Source organism: Hylobates moloch, unplaced genomic scaffold (assembly GCF_009828535.3).
Source record: "Hylobates moloch isolate HMO894 unplaced genomic scaffold, HMol_V3 SCAFFOLD_19, whole genome shotgun sequence".
Classification (NCBI taxonomy): Eukaryota; Metazoa; Chordata; class Mammalia; order Primates; family Hylobatidae; genus Hylobates; species Hylobates moloch.
The window spans coordinates 48,043,586-48,066,103 of NW_026652294.1; the positions used below are offsets into that span (position 1 = coordinate 48,043,586).

Here is a 22,518-nt window from a genome sequence, read left to right on the forward strand (position 1 = left end):
AGAAGACAGGCAGGCAAAAAAAAAAATAAATCAGTCCAGTATAATTGTAACCACAGTGAATATCAAATCTTGGATTCTATATTTAATTGATAATGTATATAAGCATTTTTCTATATTGTAGATTTTTCCAAGTGTTATTTTAATGATAATTATTTCACTGAACATATGTCTTTATTTATCTTAGCCATTTAGATATTATTGGAAATTTGGTTCTTTCCAGTTTTTGTGTTTATAGATGGGACGTCATGAGTATCATTTGCACAGAACTTTTTCCATTTCTGGAGTTATTTCTTTAGAGTATAGAAGTGGAATTATAGGATCAAAAACTAAGAGCACTTTTATATTTTCCAGAAAGATGATACTAGTAATTTTCAGTGCTACTAGCAATGGATGAGAAATGTCACAGCCTTTGGTTATTTCCTTTAAAATGTTTTTTTGTTTTGTTTTAAGTTTGTTGAGAAAAAAGGGTACATTTTAATTTAAATTTTATTTTTATTCTAAGTGAGGACCAGTTTGGGGTTATGCTTTTTATTCATTTACTTTTATAACATATCTTTACTGGAACCTTGGTGTTTTATTTTATAAATTCTTTGTATAATGAAAGCTGTTTTTCCTATTTTGCTTTAAGCATTTTCCCCTAATTCTTTGCTTTTTAAAATTTCATGAGCGTGTGTGCGCGTGGGTGTTCACATTCTTTTTTATCATAACGTCTTATGAGATGACCAGGTTTTAGAGAATAGAATAGACCCAAGAGAAGGAAGTCAGAAAGCTGAGCCTACTTTGCCCCTCTGTTTCAGTGGAGGCTGCCCCATGGATTATTTCAGAATTCTTGTCCTTATAATGTTAGGTCAGGATCACTGCTTAGAGTGAGGTGACCTGGGTTCTAGTCCTGACTGAGTGGGAATTTAGGCTCTCCACCTTCCATTTCTTCATCTGTAAAATGGAGGGTTTTAGCAGGATAACCTTGGGGGTGGGGGGTCTGCAATTGTACATGCCCAAGGTGAAGAATCATACCAACATGAAGAGTCTTCTACATCTCGTTGCAGATTTTTGGAAGTACCAGCACAGTGACGCTTCCTGAAACCTTGTTGTTTGTGTCAACGCTGGATGGAAGTTTGCATGCTGTCAGCAAGAGGACAGGCTCAATCAAATGGACTTTAAAGGAAGGTAATTTGGATTTGGTCCTTGGGCAACATGGACATTTGCTTAACTGGGTCCACAGAAACATATTCTGGAGAAAGAGAAAACATTACTCATTATCTAATAAAATAAATATGAAATAAAGAAGAATGGGATCAAGAGAGGAAAAGGCATTCCGCTCCAAGGATGTTTATAGCTTTGCTGTGGTTATCCACTAAGTGCCTCAGTTAAAGAAGCACGTTTCATCTTCTTTTTTGCTTCTGTTTAGACTTCATGTTAAAATGGCTCTAGGCTTTTCTATTAATAGCTCTAGCTAGTTGGTCTTTATGAAGACATGCTGCACTAAATTTGTTCTCATGATTAGAATCTTGTAATCATAATTACAAGAAGGTATCTTCTTAACACCTCAAATTACTCATTTGTTTTTATAGAGGCTGAAATAATAGAGGGCTGTAAGATTTGACATTGATCCAAGTTAACCACTTTATTGGGTTGTTACGGTGAGGGGAATAAAGACTGAGCTTCTTTCTTACTTAACATACCGTGCGTCCATGTTATGATCTGATCTTCCTGGTGGTAACTAGCAGAGTCAAGCCCTACAGCTGGGAAATTGTATTTGATTTCCAAAGTAATCTTTCCAGATAAAGCCATGCAAATCCCAGGATTTGGGACTTTCAGAGTCATCTATATTATTTAATCTGTCTAGTAATAAATCTCATTTGGCCCGAGGTTCGGGTCTGAACAGCATCGTTCTCTTTCGTCACTGCTCTGTGACTCATTACTTTCATGAGCGCAGCCAATGTTTTTCCTTCCTTAATAAAGTGTTCCAAAACAGTGTGCTAGATGGAAAAATATTGGCATATGTCAGAAGGTCACACATTGTCTTGTGAATTCAGCAGCAAACCTCGTTACCGTCCATAGATGATGGCGGCTGGGTTACCACAGGCCATCCTGCCCCACCTGTATGGGCCCTGCTTGGATCAGCAGGAACTTTAAACAGCGCAAAGACCAGCTCTCTCAGGAGTGTGTGGCCACAGGAAGACTGTAGAGTGTTTTATTACAGGTTCCAAGAACGTCATCTGTACTGTATCTCCATCACATTTAAGCCTTTTAATGTTTTTAAAATGAAACAGAGTCCTTCAAACTTCAGGATTTCCTATTTTGTCCAGAGATGAAAATCAACAAATCACACAAGAATTGAGAGAAACACATTGGCTGTGGAATGTTAGGGCATGTCTTTCAGCTTCATTGTTCCCAGGCAGGGCATCTTCACCCTGAGCCACTTCATTCTGCTTTGCTTTTCCCTGCACATAATGCTTTAAGTTGATTTTTTCTAAGTCTTCATTTCTGCAAGTAATGTCATCTGTATCCAACAAAACTGTGTCCTGTCTATTACTTAGTCAAGCATAAGAATTAACCTGTTTTCTCTTCTAACTTAGAGTTGAAAGAATTTGCCTCTTTTTAACTCAATTGAATGTGTATTTAGAGAACCTAGAATGTGAGAGATACTGTATATCAGCAGTCCCCAACCTTTTTTGCACCAGGGACCAGTTTCGTGGAAGTTTTTCTGTGGACCGCGGGAGCAGGGGCAGGGAATGTTTTGAAATGACTCAAGTGCATTACATTTATTGCGTACTTTATTTCTATAATTATTACTACATTGTGATGTAGAATGAAATAATTATACAACTCACCATGATGTAGAATCAGTAGGAGCCCTGAGCTTGTTTTCCTGCAACTAGACGGTCCCATCTGGGCGTGATGGGAAACAATAACAGATCATCAGGCATTAGATTCTCATAAGAAACATGCCACACTACGCTCACATGCATAGTACACAATAGGGTTCACACTCCTATGAAAATCTAACGCTGCCACTGATCTGACAGGAGGTGGAGCTTAGGCAGTAATGCCAGTGACAAGGAGCGGCTGTAAATACAGATGAAGCTTTGCTTGCTCACCCACTGCTCACCTCTTGCTGTGTGGCCCGGTTCCTAACAGGCCATGGACCCGTCCACAGACCAGTATGGGTCCACAGCCCGGGGGTTGGGGACCCCTGTTCTATAGGACACCAAAATGAAAAAGGCAGACCTTGTCCTCAAGAAGCCCATGGTGTAAACCCATGGTGAAAATATAAGAACACAGGACTTCAACACAGCCGAGTCCTGTAACCACTCATGAGAGGGACTAGTAATGTGCTGTGAGCCCACATCCATTTGGAGGGCAGGAGGCTCTGTGAAGTGGGGTGTCGGAGGTAAGCCCTGGTGGATGAATTGAGTTCAGTCGGGAGTGAGGCCTGGAGAAGAGCAAAGGAGGCAGCAGGTCTAGGGTGCAGGAGCTGATCCTGTTTAGCAGGAGCTTAGCGTTTCCAGGTAGAGGGAGGGAGGATTACAAGGGGATGTTGAACCTTACTGGAGCACTTTGGCGTTTGTATCTGACTGAACAGGAAATTGGGAGCTGTTAATGTAATTGAACAGGTGAGTGACTCAACAGGTGCTCACTTTTCGATGACTCCAGCAGCTGTGTGTGGGATGACTAGAGACAGGAAGCAGACCTGGAAAGGGAGGAGGGATGGGAAGGGTGAGAGGCAAGCCAGAAATAGAATCAGTAGAATCTAGTGACGGACTAGGGAGGAGGAGTTACAAGACACTTAAAGGAAGAATTAGAGAAATCCAATTAAGGTCTAATAACTTCTTTTCTTTTCTTTTTTTTTTTTTGAGACAGAGTTTCCCTGTGTTGCCTAGGCTGGAGTGCAGTGGTGCAATCTTGGCTCACTGTAACCTTTGCCTCTCAGGTTGAAGTGATTCTCATGCCTCAGCCTCCCGAGTAGCTGGGATTACAGGCATGCGCCACTATGCCTGGCTAATTTTTGTATTTTCAGTAGAGACGGAGTTTCACTATGTTGGCCAGGGTGGTCTCAAACTCCTGGCCTCAAGTGATCTGCCTCTCAAAGTGCGGAGATTAAAGATGTGAGTCACTGTGCCCAGCCTAATAATTTCCAGTAGTATTCATGATGATCTAAGTCTGTTTTTCTAAGAATAAACTGGCATGTTTTAGTTCAGACCTGGATACCAGTGGCCTTAACTTACATTTCTATACAAAGATTAAAGATGGCAATGTGTAGATACCCTGAGTTTTCAGTTTAACTTTAATCTTGTGGTTATAACTAAAGATTTCAACGTTTTTCTAAATTGTTAAATATAGATAAATGATAAAGGTATCCAGATGCTACTCTAGGTCCTGAGGATACAGCAAGTGAACAAAACAAGCAAACCCTTTTGTCACAGAGCTTTCATTCCAGTGGTAAAACAGGAAATCAGTTACTTATTAGTAACGAGAGGTTTGGAGAAAAAATGAAGTGGGGACATGGAATGGGCAGTGCCAGGTTGGGGTGGGAGTCTGCAGTTTTAAACAGGGAGGGCTCCACTGAGAAGGTGTCATTTGAGCAGGAGCTCAAGGAGACAAGGGAGTCTCATAGACAGCCGGCATAGTGGGTCAAAGGTGGAGTGTCCTTAAAAAAAAAAAAAAAAAAAAAAGAAGAAAGGGTGGGAGCGTCCCTGGCACGGTAGAGGAGGAGCACAGAGTTATGGCGGGTGGAGATCAGCTCAGAGAGAGATGGGCCAGTCATACAGGGCAGGAGGGACCCAGCACTTCCTTTACTTCACATGTACTATAAAGATGCTTACTGAAACAAAATTTATAGTCAGTAAACTACATATACACAGTTTCAAAAAGAAATAACATATTACCGAACTGGTAATCTGAAACAAATAATAGGAAAGTATTTTTTAATCACATAGATATAACATGTAAATGCTTGGACACACGCTGACACTCCCCCCAGGAACAAATGCTGTGCCTTTTAATGCAGATGGAGACAAGTGCAGGATAGTTTCCTACCATAGCCATGGCAACTGGATTTCCAAGATGGTGCACTGTTCTTGGTAGTGTTTCAAACAAAAGAAGTACAGCCTTACCTGCCTTACACAGTAGTTACATTCCAAGAAAATTCTATATATTATGAAAAAGTACATTTGTGCTTATGTGTAAAACAGACTATAGGCTTGGATAATTAATAAAGGGTTTTGGCCCGTGAGAATGTCTGGCAGGACATCAGAGTGGCGTGCAGATGCAGGGCAATCCTTGGTTGTGCAGGACCACTAGCATCCCTGGTCCCCCACACTTAGTGTCTGTAAAGTCCGCTAGTCTCTGTGACCACCAGAAAATACCTTCATCGATTTCTCAAGCATTCCCTAGGGAGCTGTGCTCTCCCTACGGATACCACTGGTGTAGGGCCTAGTGGGTGGTGTGAGGACATTGGCTTTTTCTCAGCCAATAGAGGAACCTGAGGCAAGGAGCAACGTGCCCTGTTGTTCTGGACTGAATGTTTGTGTCATCCTTCCACTGCCATTCATAAGCTGAAGCGCTAGCCCTCGGTGTGATGGTACTTTGAGATGGGGCCTTTGGGAGATAATCATGAAGGTGGGGCCCTTAGGATGGATGAGTGTCCTTATGAGAAGGGAGAGACCAGAGCTCACTCATTCTCTCTCCACCATGTGAGGACATGGTGAGAAGGTGGCCGTCTGCAAGCCAAGAAGACAGCCCTCACCAGAAACCAGTCTCAGACTTCCGGCTTCCAGAACCATAAGAAATAAATTTCTGTTGTTCAATGTTGTTCAAGCCCCCTAGTCTATGGTATTTTGTTATAGTAGTCTGAGCAGAGTAAAGCACATGGCCTCCACTTTACAAGATCAACAAGTGCTGTGTTGAAACTGAACAGATGGGCCCAGGAAGAAACTGGGAGGCCAGGCAGGGGTGTACTGCACTAGTCCAGACAAGAGAGGATACAAGCTTGGGTCTGAGTCTCAAAGAGGGATTCAGAGTTGAATGGAATAAACTTGCTGATGCAAACACATACCTTTAACTCACCAAACTGGGGTTCTTCAGAATAGAGGCCTGCAACTCCATTCGGCTGTTTACTTTTTTCAGGAGCTAACAAACAGGGCATTTTTTTTTTTTTTTTTTGCTTTCCGTGGTGGTTTGGCAGGTGCTTTTGTTCCTCAGCCAAACGTGTTGTAGTTCCCAGAAATGGTGGTTTCTTATACCATAGTGGCAAATTATACCTAATAGAGAAAATGTGTTTTGTTTTCTGGAACTCATTTGGGTTGTGACATTTTACTTTAGGGGCCATCCTTCTAAGCACTGATTTTGTAACTGTAGTCTGTCTTTCTCTAAAACCTCACCAGTGAATAGAGTTGAATATATTTCATCTCTGTACTTTTAGACCAAACGCAAACTGAGAATGTCGCCACCACGTTTTGTTTTAGATTAGCTTGCTTTGGCCTGATGGAGTTGAGAGGACTTTCTTTAGTATTTCCAGGGCTGGTGTAGGGCTTCTTGAGCTCACCTTAAAATACTAGTTAATGCTGATTTTTAACACTCAAATCCCCATCAAATTACAGGTTATTCTGTAGCAACCCGGCTCCATTCTTTTCTGTCTCCTTTCCAATAATAGCAGGCATGAAGGGCTGGGTCAAATTAGAACCATTCTTTACTAATCATGAAAATCTGCTAAATATGCAATATGACTACTCTCCTAGCCAGCTGGGCCCAGACTCCTGAGATGTCCCTTGAGTGGACATTTAGATAAATTATAAAGCTATGCAGATACTACTCCAGGTTCTGAGTATACAGCAGGTGAACAAAACAGGACATAATACTGGAGATTTCTTAGGAGGGAAGAGTCAGAACAAAGTTATTTGAAATTTGAAGACAATTTTATTCTCACATAAATGTCTCTTTCTAAACATGTGCCTCTTGCCACAGTTCCTCCCTGTGCCGACAGAATCACCGCCAAGCAGTATAGAAACTAGAGAAAACAGAACTATGCTGTGCTACTTCCCCCTTGATGCCCAGTGGTCACCAAGCCCTGTCATGTAGACTGGGAAGGACCCTGCAAACCTGACTCCTCCTCTCTGGCCCCATTGCTGGTGCCTTAGCCAGGCTCTTGGCATTCATTTCCTAGATGAATGCAGCAGCCTCCTGACCACCATCCATGCCCCCCGCACCTTAGCCCTCTTGTTCACTCATCACACTGCCCTCAGATACACCCACCAAAAAGACCAGTTGGACCTAGCTGTGCCCCTGCCTGCTGAAATGCTCTTGGTGTTGTCTGTAGTGGTGGTGTTGCGCCTGCGCCAGTGTGTGTGCTATGTTACCTGTGAATGATGAGGAAAGGACAAATAGGGAGCGTGAGCATCATCTATGATGGGTTGGCCATTTCAACCACTGGCCCTTCACCACTGCTAGTTTGAGAAGTGCTGCTCCACAGGGTCAAGTCTAAGCTCCTTAGTGCATGTGCAAGGCCATTCGTGGTCTCTCACCGCCGCCCCCCGCCAACTCCCTGGGCTCCCTCCGCTGCCCAGCAGGTGCCCTACTTGCAGCCATGTAACTCCTTGCCGGGCATTGGAGACCTCTGGCCTTTGCTCATGCTCCCTCTCCACCAGCAGCCTGCAATGTTAGACAAGCTCCTGTTCATCTGTGAAGACCCCTTCCCAGGTTACCTCCCTGGCTTCTCAAGCAGGGTGAGCCCCTTTTTTGTCTGGGTTCTGGAGGTGCTTTTCTGCACCCTCTGTTGTGGCACTTCTGGCTTGCGTTGTGAATTTTTGTTCTCATTTGCTTCCTAGTGGATTTCTACCTCCTTGCTGGGGCGCTGGCTAGCCAGGATGCTCAGTAAATGTCCGAGGCACTTGATGCTGACTCAGGTCCCAGAACTCTTCTGCCCGGACGTCTTTTGGGAGTCCTGAGAAACAGATGGGACTTGACTGCTTTCTCAGGATGAATCATTTGTTGCTTGTATCATAGTCATGACAGTTTCCGGTTCTGGTTTCTGATCTTGAGTTTTGCATGGCTTTTGGCGGTTGGTTTTTCTGTCCTGCGCTTTAGGCAGTGTGTGTGACTCTGGAAGAGTTGGAGATCCGTCTTCAGAAGTGCAATGGAAACATGAGAAGGGGAAATTGTGAAAAGTGATGATGTTTTGTTAGTAGATCTAACCTGTTTTCTCTCAAGGACTTTTCTAGGCTTACAATATGCGTCATCTACCTTTTTACCCTCACTGCTTAAGTATAAGAAAGGTGTTTATTTCCTCTCCATTGTTGTGAAGGATTGAAAATTAAGTTTTATGAAAGGGGCTGTGAGAGAAACCTGTTTTTACTTTTGAGCATCTTGAAAATGTGTTGGTTCTTTCTTTTTTTGTATTTTACTTTTAAACATAGAAGGTTTAAAACGTATCCAAATGTAGAAGTATTATATAAAGAACCTCCATGTACTCATCACTGAGCTTCCACAGGGACTGGTTTGTATCTAGCCTTGTTCACCTGCACCCCCACTCACTTTCTTCCCTTGTTTTTGGGACTTGCCTCAAAGTAATGCATTTCTCATTTCGGATGGCTCCTCTTAGCAGCTGCCACACGTGCAGTAGCGTGGATCTCAGCTCTGATGGGTTGTCTTTGCAGCATTGGTTGGTGTGTGTTGGAATATGGTTGTGATTCTTGAAGTACATGGATAAAGTGCCTTATTTTGTCTGTGACTTAGTTACCTGTCCCTTTTTTCACTTTTGAGTGTCTGGTTTGATGGCACCCCATCACTCAGGAATGAATTCTGTGAAGTTATGACATCCTGAGAGGCATTTGGACACAGGCTGTAGTGTTGAATTGTCTTCAGTGCCTTCATGATGGATTATAACGTTCAGTGTGTTTTTTGGCTTGAGTTACTTCTGCCAAGGTAGAGATAAATGAGAACGCAGTAGACTTCAGCTGCTTTTAGTATGGGCAGTTTTCCGGATTACTTGGTCATTTCTACATGATCGTCTTTGCCAAAGGTGACATTTCGTGACTTAATGGAGGTTACCTCCTAAGAAAACTTGTTACATCCTTTTCCACTTCTGCTGAGATTAGAAATCGAGGAGCTTTTGATTAGATGTCTTTAAAAAAAAAATGCTTTCCTCATGAAAGCTGAACTGTAAAGAATGTCTGAGACTTTCTGTCCTACAATTTGGACCTAACAGCTTTAATGGGAGTTTATGGCTTAGGTTAATGAAGTGCGTCTTCTCTGGAGGGAAGGAATGAGCTGCCATTGGGGAGAAGTACTCCCTAATTGGGCCACTCGAATGTATGAAACATATTTGGGAGACTGAAGGTTTGAGTTAAGGAAGGGTGAATGGCTTTGTTTCTGCCAGTAATTTTTTTTCAAATAAGAAAACAGTATTAGAACCTTAAGCACATTCTTGAGAAAATAGCAGTTGTTTACCTCATTCAGACTACGCCTTTCTAGTTTCACTGTTATCTGTCAGCCAGGGTTAAAATCTCCATGTCACCTTTAACTTGTTCCTTTCTCCCACTGCATTTATCTAGACAGGGCTCAGTTTTGCTGACACTCTTTTCCCTCCTGTCTGTTTCTGACTCCCCTCCTGCCCGGCTCGGGTCTGTCTGTTGCAGCACCTTTGTGATTCCTTCTCCCTTTTCTCCTTCATTTTGTGCCTCAATGCCCGCCTGTCTAACTTGCCTTCAGAGGACTTGTACAGGTTGAGTATCCCTTACCCGAAATACTTGAGCCCTGAAGTGTTTCTGATTTTGGATTTTTTTAGGTTTGGAATATTTGCATTATATTTACCAGTTGAACATCTCAAATCTGAAAATCTGAAACCCAAAATGTTCCAGTGAGCATTTCCTTTGCACATCACATTGGCGCTCAGGCTTCAGATTTTGGAACATTTCAGATTTTGGATTTTCGGTTTTGAGATGCTCACCCTGTGTCACATTCCTCTTTTTTTTTTTGAGACGGAGTCTCACTCTGTCGCCCAGGTTGGGGTGCAGTGGCGCAATCTCGGCTCACTGCAAGCTCTGCCTCCCAGGTTCACACCATTCTCCTGCCTCAGCCTCCTGAGTAGCTCGGACTACAGGTGCCCGCCACCACGCCCAGCCAGTTTTTTTTTTAGTAGAGACGAGGTTTCACCGTGTTAGCCAGGATGGTCTCGATCTCCTGACCTCGTGATCCGCCCACCTCGGCCTCCCAAAGTGCTGGAATTACAGGCCCAAGCCACCGTGCCTGGCCCACATTCCTCTTTTTCTCAGAGGCTTCCAGTTGGACTCTAGTGCCCAACATTCCACATCACAAAGTTTTCAAGGCTTTCTTCCCCATGGTGTCACTGCCTGCAGTCCAGCTTCATTTGTGTTGTTCCTCAGGAGGAACATGTCACACTTGCTGAGCCTGCGTCCTCTGTACCACGAACACAGTGACAGTTTTTCACTCGTGTTGTCTTGTCATCCCTGTGCTTGGGGCCGGCTGCCTTTATGAGGGTTTTCTGCTCCGAGTATTCCGGTCCCCACCTAAGAAAGCCTGTGGTGCGTGCCCCATGTTCTAGCAGTTCGTTATGTATGGTTCACGTATATTAGCTTTGTAACTCAAACCATAAGCTCCCTTCTTTATCCTGCATGGCACTTAACAAAGAACCCAGCTGAAGCAGATATCTGACAGTTGTTTCTGAGATGTGTTTGGTGCATCTCAAAAGAAAGTTACTAGTAGCAGGGTTGTCAGTCCTCTTCCTCCTCGGGGGGGAATGGGGGTGTGTACATGTAGCGGATTACACAGGCTATAAAGCAGTTGAGACTTCATCTCTGCTCTCTGGGTCCTTAAATACCTTTCAAAAGGTATTTTGAATACCAACCCAGAACATTTAAAATCACTGGTAGGGGTACACTTAGAAGGGAATGGTTTGGGGACTTTCTAACTGCGTGGTGATATCTTAGCTGTACAGAAAAGAGAGCTGATTTCCATTGCTGCGTTATGGGGGTCAGAAGGGTGGTCAGATGGGGTCAGAAAGAACAAGGTGGAGGAGGGCAGTAAAGCCAGAGGTCATCTAGATTCCACTGGAAAAGCAAAAGCAGTATGTTCCGGAAATACCCGTACTCATCTGGGAAAGAGAAGAGAAGGACCTTGCAAGGCTCCTTGAGCTCCAGTCAAGTGAGCAACCTGTTCTTGTGGCTTCTATAATCAAAGGGATCTTATTTCTTCCTACGTGGAAGGAAGTCTGCCCAGAGCTACCTCCAGAGAGAGGCCGTCAATCTCGAAGTCTGGTTTGAAACAATTATTTAAATTTTGGTTGATTGCGTCAAAGACATTTTTCTGTTCAGCTGACTTATCACCCCATGTTTTCCCCAGGCCCTCACGAATTTTGCCAACCCTGCGTTTAGGGAAGGCTGAGATGGTCCTGACGGGTCCTTCATGCTCTTAACATGGGTTTCCCTTCAGTCTCTCTGTGCCCCGTGCAACTGGAAGAGCAGGCTCTTCAGAATTATGCCACAGGTGAGAGCAGGAGGAACAGGCCATTCTTTCCAACCTATTGCAGATGTTTGCCTTAAATAGCTTTTGTTTTTAGCTTTTTTTTTCTTTTAACTTTTCATTTTATAAAAACTTTATACATACCCCAAAGTAAGGAGAGTAGTATCATGAAACCATGTACCCAGCACCCAGCTTCAATAATGACCAACGCGGGGTAATCCCCGTCCCTCTCCCTTAAATACTTTTCAAAAGGGCCAACCCAAAACATTTACAGTCACTGCTAGAGGTACACTTAAAAGGGACTGGTTTGGGGACTTTCTGAGTTTCTAGATTGTGTGACTGGGTGGAAGTGGGACCCACCAGCCAATCTGGGGAATGTGAACTGAGGAGCAGGTCCTGGGGGTGTGGCCTTGGGCTGAGACACCCATAGCAGTTGCAAGTGGGACTGGGTCAGGAGTCCAAGGGAGAACATCCTCAGATGCCATGTGGAGGATTTGCAAATGTTGGTTTTGATCAGGGGAACTTGGCAGTGGTAGTTCTGATCTTATTCTGAGGGTAGGGACCAGAGGGCAGTGAGTGGAGGAAGATAAGAAGGCAGGAAGGTGGAACAGAGGATTCGGAGCAGTGTAGTTTCCCCACATGGATCAATCACCCAGCTTGGGTTATAAAGGCAAATTCCTTGTCTCTACCTACAAAGCCAGCTTCCTGGGGGAAGAACCTAGGAATCAACATTCTAAAAATTCCATAGGAATCTCTAATACATTGCTGGTGGAAATATAAAACAGTACTACCATTTTTGCAAACTGTTTGTCAATTTTTTGTCAAATGTAAACAATATGATGCAGTCAGTCCCCCTCCTTGTTTTAAGAAATGAAAATAGGCCGGGCACGGTGGCTCACGCCTATAATCCCAGCACTTTGGGAGGCCACGGCGGGTGAATCACGAGGTCAGGAATTCAAGACCAGCCTGACCAGTAGGTGAAACCCCGTCTCTACTACAAGTACAAAAATTAGCTGGGTGTGGTGCACATGCCTGTAGTCCCAGCTACTCGGGAGGCTGAGGCAGGAGAGTCACTTGAACTCAGGAGGTGGAGGTTGCAGTGAGCTGAGATTGTGCCACTGCACTCCAGCCTGGGCAACAGAGCAAGACTCCATCTCAAAAAAAAAAAAGGAAAGAAAAGAAAAAAAAAGAAATGAAAATAGGTCCAAATAAAGACTCGTACACAAATGTTCACAGCAGCTTTATTCACACCAGCCAAAAAAATAGAAGCAACTCAAGTGTCCCTCAGCAGGTAAATAGGTAAACAGATTGTGGTAAATTCTTACAGTAGAATACTATTCAGCAATAAAAAAGAGCGAACTATGATACACACAACAATATGGATGAATTTCCAAGACATGTGAAATAAAGAGGCTAGGCACAAATGAGTATCTATGACGTGGTCATTTGTGAAATTTTAGAACAAACAAAATGAACTAATGAACTGGTACTTATCTGGAGCAAGATTTGGAAATACTGAATCAAAAAGGATGTGAAAAAATGTTTTAGGGTGATGGAAATGTTCTGTATCTTGATGGTGAAGATAATTACATGGGTGTGTGTGTTTTTCAAGATACATTGAACTGTAAACTTAAAATGGATGCATTTTGGAGGAAAAGGAGAGTGCAGAAGAGCGGGCAGAGCCAAGAGGTTTTTGTGTTTATAGGCAAAGGAGGAGTTGAAGATCCTTGGAGACAGGATCTAGATGTGAGTGTGAAAAATCTATGAGCGTGAAGATAAAAGCATTGTCCCTTTATAGAGATGTGAAGGGAAGGGTGGAGCTGGGCAAATGTAGAAGGCAAAGGGTAGGAAGTTGCAGCAAGCTCACTCAGTCTCCCTTAATTTCCCCTATGACACGGAAGGCAGAGTCATTTGTGGAGAGACAGGGACCTTGAGGCAAGGAGTAGTTTGAAATATCGGCTACAAGGGTGAGAACAGAATCAGCCAGGATCTCCTAGTGGCAGGGGCCTAGCTGGCCACACCATGGAGATACTATGTATGATGGTATCTCCATAAATGATCGCAGTGTTTTCTACAGCTGTGCTCAGAAGCCTGGGTGGAGGAACAGGGACTGCTATGCAGATCCTGGGTTCAGGGTGAGTAGAGCTTATCTGCTGGATTATTAAAAGTGATCAACAATGGATTTCCAGGCTGGCCAAGAGCAGAAGTAGGAAAGAAACTGCTCTAGTTTGAATATTTGACCCTCCAAACCTCATGTTGAAATTTGATTCCCAGTGATGGAGGTGGAGCCTAATAGGAAGTGTTTGGGTCTTGGGAGTGGATCCCTGATGAATGGCTTGGCGCTGTCCTCACTGTAGTGAGTGAGTCCTCACCCTATTAATTCTTGTGAGAGGTGGTTGTTAAAAAGAGCCTGGCACCTTCTCCCCTCTCACTGCTTCTCTCCCCCTGTGATCTCTGTACACTCTGGCTCCCCTTTGCCTTCTGCCAGTAGTGGAAGCAGCCAGAAGCCCTCATCAGAGGCAAATGCTAGTGCCATGCTTCTTGTACAGCCTGCAGAACCGTGAGCCAAATAAACCTCTTTTCTTTATAAATTACCCAGCCTCAGGTATTCCTTTATAGGAACACAAACAGACTAAGACAGGAAATGACACTTAATTACTCCATTCAGCAAATACGTTGGTTACCACCTCTGTGTCAGGTATTGTTTTAGATCCTTGGGAAGATGCAGACAACAAAAAATAAATCCCAACCCTCAGTGGCCAGAGTCGGGCATTAAGTAAGCAATAAAATATACAGAACTACAGAGGTGGTAAGTGACATGGAGAAAAATTAAGCAGGGAAGAAGGGTTGGAAATCCTGGGCAGTAGGAGGTGATCATGGAAGACCGCTCTGAGGTGGCAACAGTTGATCAAAGACCTAGGCAGAGGAACAGCCAGTGCAAAGGTCCCGAGGCAGGGGCAGGCCTGGCAGTGCTTGTTGAATACTTGGAGGCCGGCATGGCTGGAATGGAGTGTGTGGGAAATAGTGGGAGATTGTTAAAGGGTGACAAGTTGAAAGGGAGGGACTGCTTGGGATTTATGAGCCACTGTGTAAACACTGGCTTTCACTGAGTGAGATGGGGAACCACCAAAGGATTTTGACAGAGAAGCTTAATCTGATTTATACCTTTAAAAGGATCACTCAGTGTCAAGGCACTGACTTACAGTCTTGACAAACATTTAATCCACATAGAGATGCCCCATGAGGTTGATGTTATCTCTATGTTTTTTTCCTTACTGATGAGGAAATTGAGGCTCCGCGAGCTTAAGTAACTTTGCTAAGGTCACTCAGCTGGTGATTGGCAGAGCCAGGATTTACGCCTTGGTTTGTCTGATTCCAAAGGCCACACAGATTAGGAGAGGAGGGAAGGCTTGAGAGACAAAAGGTTCCAATGGTGTTGAACAGGACACAGAACTATGATTGGCGTCGAAATAGACCACAGAGTTTGGCAACTGATAGCATGTATTAGGGAGAAATAGGCGTTAACAGTGTCATTTGAGTCATGGCTCTCTTCTAGGAGAATGGTGGTACTGTTAATAAAATACGGTAGTCAGGAGTAGAAGCCAGTCTGAGGCAAAAGACAGACGGCGTGACTTGGGCAAGCAGAGGCTGAGGCGTTGGTGGGAAGTAGTGGGCGTGTCCAGTTGATCCAGAGAGAGGACCCGGGAGAGGGGAGCCTAGAACCCCACTGTGGTTAGGGTGGAAGTTATAAAGAGGCATGTGCTCTCTGAGTGAGAAGAAAGGCTGAAGGGAGAAGCTGGCAATGTTCCTCCCTGTGTGGAGGAGGGAGTGGGGACAAAAATTCACTGCTTTGGGGGACAGAAATGTTTAAAACTTTACCCTTATGAACTTGGACGAAGGAAAGATGTGGATGTCTGTTTTGTCATTTGAGCTTAAAGAGGTGATTTAGATTAGCCTAGCAATGAGCATCTTGTGACTTCACCCAGGATGTCAGTTCCTGCAGGTGTAAAGCTTGTGCCATTCCAGGCCTCAGCTGGACACACGATGGGGGCCGGGGAGTGGAGTTGAGGCCAGTGGCTGCTCCCAGGGGATCAGTGAGCAGGTTTGTTTCTTTCCCATGTTAATCCTGGGAGACCAGACCTTGATTTCAGCTATATTTTCCCATATCTCTACCTTTACCAGATAACCTTACCTTTACCTTACATAACAGCCACTTTTTATACTTGTGAAGTAACTGCCTCCCAACTTTTTTTTCTGAAAGTAAAACAACTTGGTGACACTGGCTTTTATTCTTATCGGGCCCCATATAGATAGTAGCTTATTTTACAGCAGTATTTGTTTACATCCCTACAGGTAGGACAGTGTTTCTTTTCACATGGCTGAAAACTTTTTTTTTAAAAGCAAGAATCTTACCTGATAGCAGTTCTCATTATTAAATCAAAACCACTTTTTCATGTTACTCTTTTATTGCACATTTTCAGATAATACTCTTTGTTTTTATTTTTGCTGACTTTCCAAAGATAATTTTCTCTTTAAGCTTTTTTAATATGAAAAAATTTAAGCCTGTGTACAGAGAGTAGTAAAATAACACTCCAGTGTTCCCATTTCTCGTCTTTAACTGTTATCAACAGCCTGCCACTTTTTGTTTTATCTGCCCTCCCCGCCCCCATATAATTATTTTCTGTAGTATTTTAAAGCAAATCTTGAATTCAGATGATTCTTAAAGAAAAACATTTACAGAATTAGGTCATTGTTACATTTCAGAAGCCAAGCAGCAGTGTGTCTGCCTCTGTCAGAACTATCTTAATAATTGTGTCTTTACCTTGCCTGCAACTTTGAAGAGGCTTATTCCAGGTGCTTATTTTACTGAGTGGATGGGAAATGCTAGGATGACCGTAAGGTCCTCCTACTGGAGTTTGTCTTCTCCTAAGCCTAGAAAAAAAAAAATCACAGTTCTTAAACACCAATTTAGTTGTCCCAGGCATCTTCCCCTGTCTCCTGCCGATGTCCTGAATCTTAACTGGAACCTTCCTGATACAGGGCACATCTTGGGACCTGAGGCCTCAGTGTCAGGTGACCAGTGGATAAGCTGTAGAAAACCAGGAAAATCTGCATCTGAAGACGAGTCTGTGAGACTGAGCAAACACTGTACAGTAAAGATCAGGTTATGAATAGGAATTTAAATCATGTTGGTCTCCATGTCTTATTTCTGGTGAATTGCTGGAATTTGGCCATGTCCTCTTAATCTGTGTTTATCTGTAATACCTTTAAGTGGCTGAAACAAACAAAAAAGATGCCATTTTACTGCCGTGTTTTCTTCGGAATATGATATTCTTGCTCTTCTTGGCTTGCATGGCTTCAGGTCGGTGTTAAAATAACTGGGTTATTGCACCTTGACTAGCTTGTTTCAGTGGGATGAGTGTGGTGTGCCTTTATTTCCTGTCTCTTGCATCAGTCTGTTTGTGAGAGTGTACCGAGAGGTGATTAATGGGAAAGATAAACATATGCTTACTGACTGAAAGTTCTTCCTGTTTCCTAAAGTGTTTTTGGTTTAGTGAATTGTTTGTTTGCTGCCCACAGGCCACATATGGTGTGTGTACCTCTGTTGTTGTGAACACCATATGCCTTTGTATAGGAGCTGGGCTTTTAAGCAAAGTCAACGTATGATAAGACTTAAAAGATTTTCCTTCATCCAATAATTGGATGGATTGGACAGCTGTCTGTCACCATAAGCAGAGCCTACAGAGTCTGGAATTCTGCATACAAAATCATATAAGAATACTTGCTGTTCTTGCCCCCAGAGTTCAAGTTGTGTACAGCATGGCTGTGGGGTTTTGGTTGCTGGAAGTACCTCATTGCTGTGAGTCTCCTGTCTGCGGACTTTTAGATCTGTCACTACACAGTACTGCTGTGCCAGTGTTCATGCTCTCTCACTGCCACCACCATCTGCCCCTGGAATCAGGAGCTTCCTCTTGCTTTGTGCCCAGGAAAATCTAGGGAGGGAAAATTCTGCCATTAATTGCTGCAAATGTAAAATTGACTTAGAGAAAAAAACATATTCTCAATTTAAAAAGTAATGCCTGCTCTTGCAGAAATTTTAAGATATAGAAAAGGTTGGGGGGAGTTGCATTTCCATCAAGGATAACTTACAATTAGCATTTTTGATCTTTCCATCTAGTTGGGTACCTTGAAGCCTTTCCCCGTAGTTGCATTAATACTCTATGTACAATGTTATCTTTTCTCCTGAAGATAATAGCATAGGTTGTATATGTCTTAGAATTTTATTAGCCCTCTTAGAAGCCTTAATTTTTTGCCAAGTGGACATTCTATAACTTAACCATATTATTGGGTAGGTCATTTGTAATGCTGCTACGTACACATCTTTGTACAAAGCCATTTTCTATAGTTTATATTATCTTTAAATTAGATTTTATAGAAATGCAATGGGGGGGCCAAAGGGAATGAACACTTGGAGGCTCTAGAATTGCTGCTCCAAAGAGGTGTGTCCATTTACTAGCCAATCGAAGTCAGTTCTTAAACCAGTTTTACTTTTCCTAATGGGAATATGTAGAGCTACTCCAGGCATGGGACAAGGTAATGATTTCGGTTTTAGAAGTCCTTGAGGTGTCAGGTAGTGATGCTCTGACCCCTTGTCCACTGTGTGTGGTGACTGGTTCTTCCTTCTGCATCCATCCCCCAAGTTATATTCAAGTTTCTTGAAAGCAGTTCTGTTCCGGTCTCAGTTCTCTCTCCAGCCTCAGTGACTATCCAAGAGCTTACATTTGCATCATTGTGGATATGTTTTCTAAAAGATATGCACGATGATGCAAAAGTGCATATAACCTTCATGTACACTAGCCCATGTAGGCTAACATGAGGGAGAAAGTTATTACTGGTACAACTTGACCTGGTCCTGGGAAGCCTCTGGGAATCTTGACATTTTGGGATGTTTCTGATGATGCCTTTGTTGTTCTTTTGCACAGATCCAGTCCTGCAGGTCCCAACACATGTGGAAGAGTAAGTTTTCTGATTCGCTCAGTACTTCCCTTTAATTCAGTCTTATTCATTCAATCAGTGTTTATGAGGCCAGTTGCTGGGAGTGCATATATGTGTAAGTTTGAGGAATAACAATGAGTGACATATAAAGTCTTGCAGGTGCTATGATGAAAGCCTGTGTTGAGGAGGAGGTGGTCAGTTTCCTGGGGGAGAAGGGTAGTGGTTTTAAAAAGGCTTATTTGAGATGAAACTCAAGTTGAGCTTTGAACTTAAACTTCCAAAGTCCTCAGGGGCACTGGACCTCTTCCTCTTTGCTGTGTCATATCATGGAGAAAAACGGTGAATGTGACCTGCTACTACAGAGTGTGTGTTGGGGTAAAAGCTGGATAGCGCCTGTAAGAGCCTTAAATGATGGCGCAACCTAAGGAACGATTCAGCCAAGGATTTCTGAGGGACTGTAGTTACAGTTCAGTCTTTAGCAGATTAACTTGACAAAAGACCACTTCACATCTGCTTCAAGGGAAGCTACTGATGGAGGGACTTTGATCTGTCCCCTTGGCGGGTTCTCTCTGATGTCAAGCTGTTAGAGTCTGCTTTTATTGCCTCCAGTTAAACAAACAATATCTCTTGAAAACTAAAAGCAGATTTGTTCTACCTGTTTGTGTACCATGCCATGCTATTAAATGTTAATGGCTGAAGTTCTATATACAATTGATGTAGAAATTGAAAAGTGGGCTTGCTGGGTCCTTTTCACATATTTTGCCTTCATCCAGAGTGCTTTGACCAAATGATGATTTGTCTTCTATGGTTTTATATGATTTTTCCTTTCAGGCCACTTTTCTCCACTCGAGGATGGTGTATACCACCATAGGGGTATTTTATTTGTCTGTGGTTGAAGTGAGAGAGAGTAGTGAGTGGAATTGTCTTATATACTCACTTACACACCTACACACAACCACCCTCCACTCTCTATTCCTCCATCATGGGTTTGCGTGGCTTTGATATGTTGTTCCATGCCCTGGGCTGTAATTTATCCTTGATATTTATTATTTAATCTCTAGGCCTGCCTTTCTCCCAGATCCTAATGATGGCAGCCTGTATACGCTTGGAAGCAAGAATAATGAAGGCCTGACAGTGAGTATATTTAGCTGCTTTTGTATTCCAGGGGTTCTAGACCACCGGTCCTTAAGTGTGTCTGCACAGTGTCTTACTGTGTCTCCTGCCTGGAGCTTTTAAAAACAACCCCTGGGGATTCTGATTCATGTGGTCTAGAGAGGAGCCTGGGCATCATTCTTTTCAGAGAGCTTCCTAAATGAGCTTTTAAATGTGGTGCCAGAGTTCAGAAACACGGATGCAGACCAGCGGGTTCTCATGGCCCAGCCCATACACTGGAGGATATAATGTTAGGAACAGGGTTTGCTCTAACTGGTGACCCTCACCTTAGGAGGGAGAGATATAGTTTGAAATGCTGTCTCCACCTGCCCCACCTTCCGATGACTCCTTAGGGGAGTCATGTGATATTCTACCCTCATCTCCATTTGAGAATCTAAACCAGTGGTTTTCAGCCTTAATTATACATTGTAATAACCTGGAATTCGAAAAAACAGTATTAGGACCTAGAACGTAGGGCCCAATCCCAGAAGGTCCCGATTTAATTGATCTAAGTCATCAGGACTTTTTAAAAGCTCCCCAGATAAGAGAATTTAGAAACAGGCCCACACATATCAGGTGACATCAGGTCACCTGCTTTATGACAAAGGTGACACTGCAGTGTCCTGTCTTTTCTCTTTTTTCTTATCTTTTCTTTTCTTTTCTTTTGAGACGGGGTCTCACTTTGTCACCCAGGCTGGAATGCAGTGGCACAATCTTGGCTCACTACAACCTCCGTCTCACAGGCTCAAGCCAGCCTCCCACCTCAGCCTCCTGAGTAGCTGGGACCACAGGTGCACATCTCCACGCCCAGCTAATTTTTTGTATTTTTGGTAGAAATGGGGTTTCATCATATTGCCTAGGCTGGTCTCCAACTTCTGGGCTCAAGCGATCCACCCACCTCGGCCTCCCAAAGTGCTGGGATTACAGGCGTGAGCCACCACCACCCAGCTTACAGTGTTTTTGCAATAAGTGGTGTAGGTCAATTGGGCTATCCATATAGGAATAAAAGTCTTGACTCCCACCCCCCACAACACATATAAAATCAGTTCCAGATAGATCACACATCTAAATGTGAAATGCAAAATAATAAAGCTTTAAGAAAAAAAGTAATGGAACCATCTTCATGATCTTAGAGTAAGTAGAGATTTATTAAGAGGATATTAAAGAACACTATAAATTTAGGAAAAAATCAATATATTGATTATATTCAAATTAAGAACTTTTCCTCATTAAGAGGCCACAAAGTATTTGTACTATACACATCCAACAAAAGTTCATATTCAGACTATATGAAGAAATCCTATGGTACATTAAAAAAAGACAGCCCAATGGAAGAATAACAGAAGAGAATATCCAAATGGTCATAAACATATGAAAAGATGTTCCATTTTATTAGTCATTAAGAAATGCAAATTAAAGCCACAGTGCCATACTGCTACTCACCAGAATGGCCAAAACAAGGAAAGTAGAAAAAGAAAACGTGTTGGTGATGTGGAGCAACCAGGACTCTCACCTACTGCTGGCGGCAGTGCAGGGTGGCACAAGTGGCTTGGAAAACTGTTTGGTAGTAAGTGCTAAAGTCCTTAGGACCCAGTAATGCCCTCCTAGGTTACAGACCCAAGAGAAATGCACATTTGTGGCTGGGCACGGTGGCTCACACCTGTAATCCCAGCACTTTGGGAGGCCGAGGCAGGCGGATCACGAGGTCAAGAGATCAAGACCACGGTGAAACCCCGTCTCTACTAAAAATACAAAAAATTAGCCAGGTGCAGTGGTGGGTGCCTGTAGTCCCAGCTGCTTGGGAGGCTGAGGCAGGAGAATGGCATGAACTCGGGAGGCGGGGCTTGCAGTGAGCCAAGATCGCGCCACTGCACTCCAGCCTGGGCGACAGAGCAAGACTCCATCTCCAAAAAAAAAAAAAAAAAAAAAAGAAATGCACATTTGTTCACCAATGGACATGTGCCCAAATGTACAGCAGCACCATTTATAATAAGCAGAGGGTGGCCAAATAACATCCTCAATGGAGTGGAAAAATAAACTCTAGAAGAGGCATGCATGGTGATGAGGACCAACAGTCTATGACGACACACACCACGGATGACTCACAAGCGTGATGTTGAGCAAAACATGACAGACAAAAAAGGTCACACACTGCCATTCACTTATGTAAAGCCAAAAACAGGAAAAACGAGTCTCTGCTGTTTTGAAGTTAGGATAATAGTTACCCTGGAGAGTTATGGCTCGAAAGGGGGGCAAGAGAGGAGGGGGGCTTCTGTTTCTTCACCTGGATACTGGTTACGTGGGTATGTTCACTTTGTGAAAATTGACTGAGCTGTGTGATGATGAGTGCTTTTCTGTTTGCGTATTATGCATCAGTAGGAAGTTTTTAAAGCTTCCAAGTAATTCTCATGTGCAACCGAGGATGAGAACCACTGGTCTAGGCTATAAGTGGATTGTGGACTTTAACTTGGGTATTTTAAAATTATTTTGTGAATGCGTGTGACCAAAACAGAGGGGAGGAGGGCAAGCTTGTATAGAGCTGTGTGTATTTCACCTTCAACACTGCTCTCCGTTGGTCTCTCTCCACAGCTCTGTAGTCCCCATTTCTTAAGCAATTTGTTTGCCAGAAACTGGGGTGAGTGAGTTGTATAAGTTATCTCATTGGAATCTCTCAGCAGCCCTGTAGGTGATATCCCCGTTTTAGAGGGGTGGAAGCAGCATGGAGAAGTGAAGGAATATGTCCAGGGCCGAGTCTTCTAGTGTTGGAGTTGGTTCTTAAAGAGGATGCCCAGACGGGCATGGTGGCTCACACCTGTAATCCCAGCACTTTGGGAGGCCGAGGCGGGCGGATCACAAGCTCAGGAGACAGAGACCATCCTGGCTAACATGGTG

The 22,518-nt window shown here is 43.4% G+C and overlaps 1 protein-coding gene across 2 annotated transcripts in view; it reads left to right on the top strand.

The window, feature by feature from the left end:
- The window catches only part of ERN1 (endoplasmic reticulum to nucleus signaling 1), a 91,434-nt gene that overhangs the window by 31,197 nt on the left and 37,719 nt on the right, over positions 1 to 22,518 (top strand). For both annotated transcript variants that reach the window (XM_032138656.2, XM_058431553.1), the window contains exons 2-4: positions 1,047 to 1,167; positions 18,462 to 18,495; positions 19,536 to 19,608. In XM_032138656.2, coding sequence (XP_031994547.1) covers positions 1,047 to 1,167; positions 18,462 to 18,495; positions 19,536 to 19,608 — 228 coding nt within the window. The remainder of the gene's footprint in view (positions 1 to 1,046; positions 1,168 to 18,461; positions 18,496 to 19,535; positions 19,609 to 22,518) is intronic.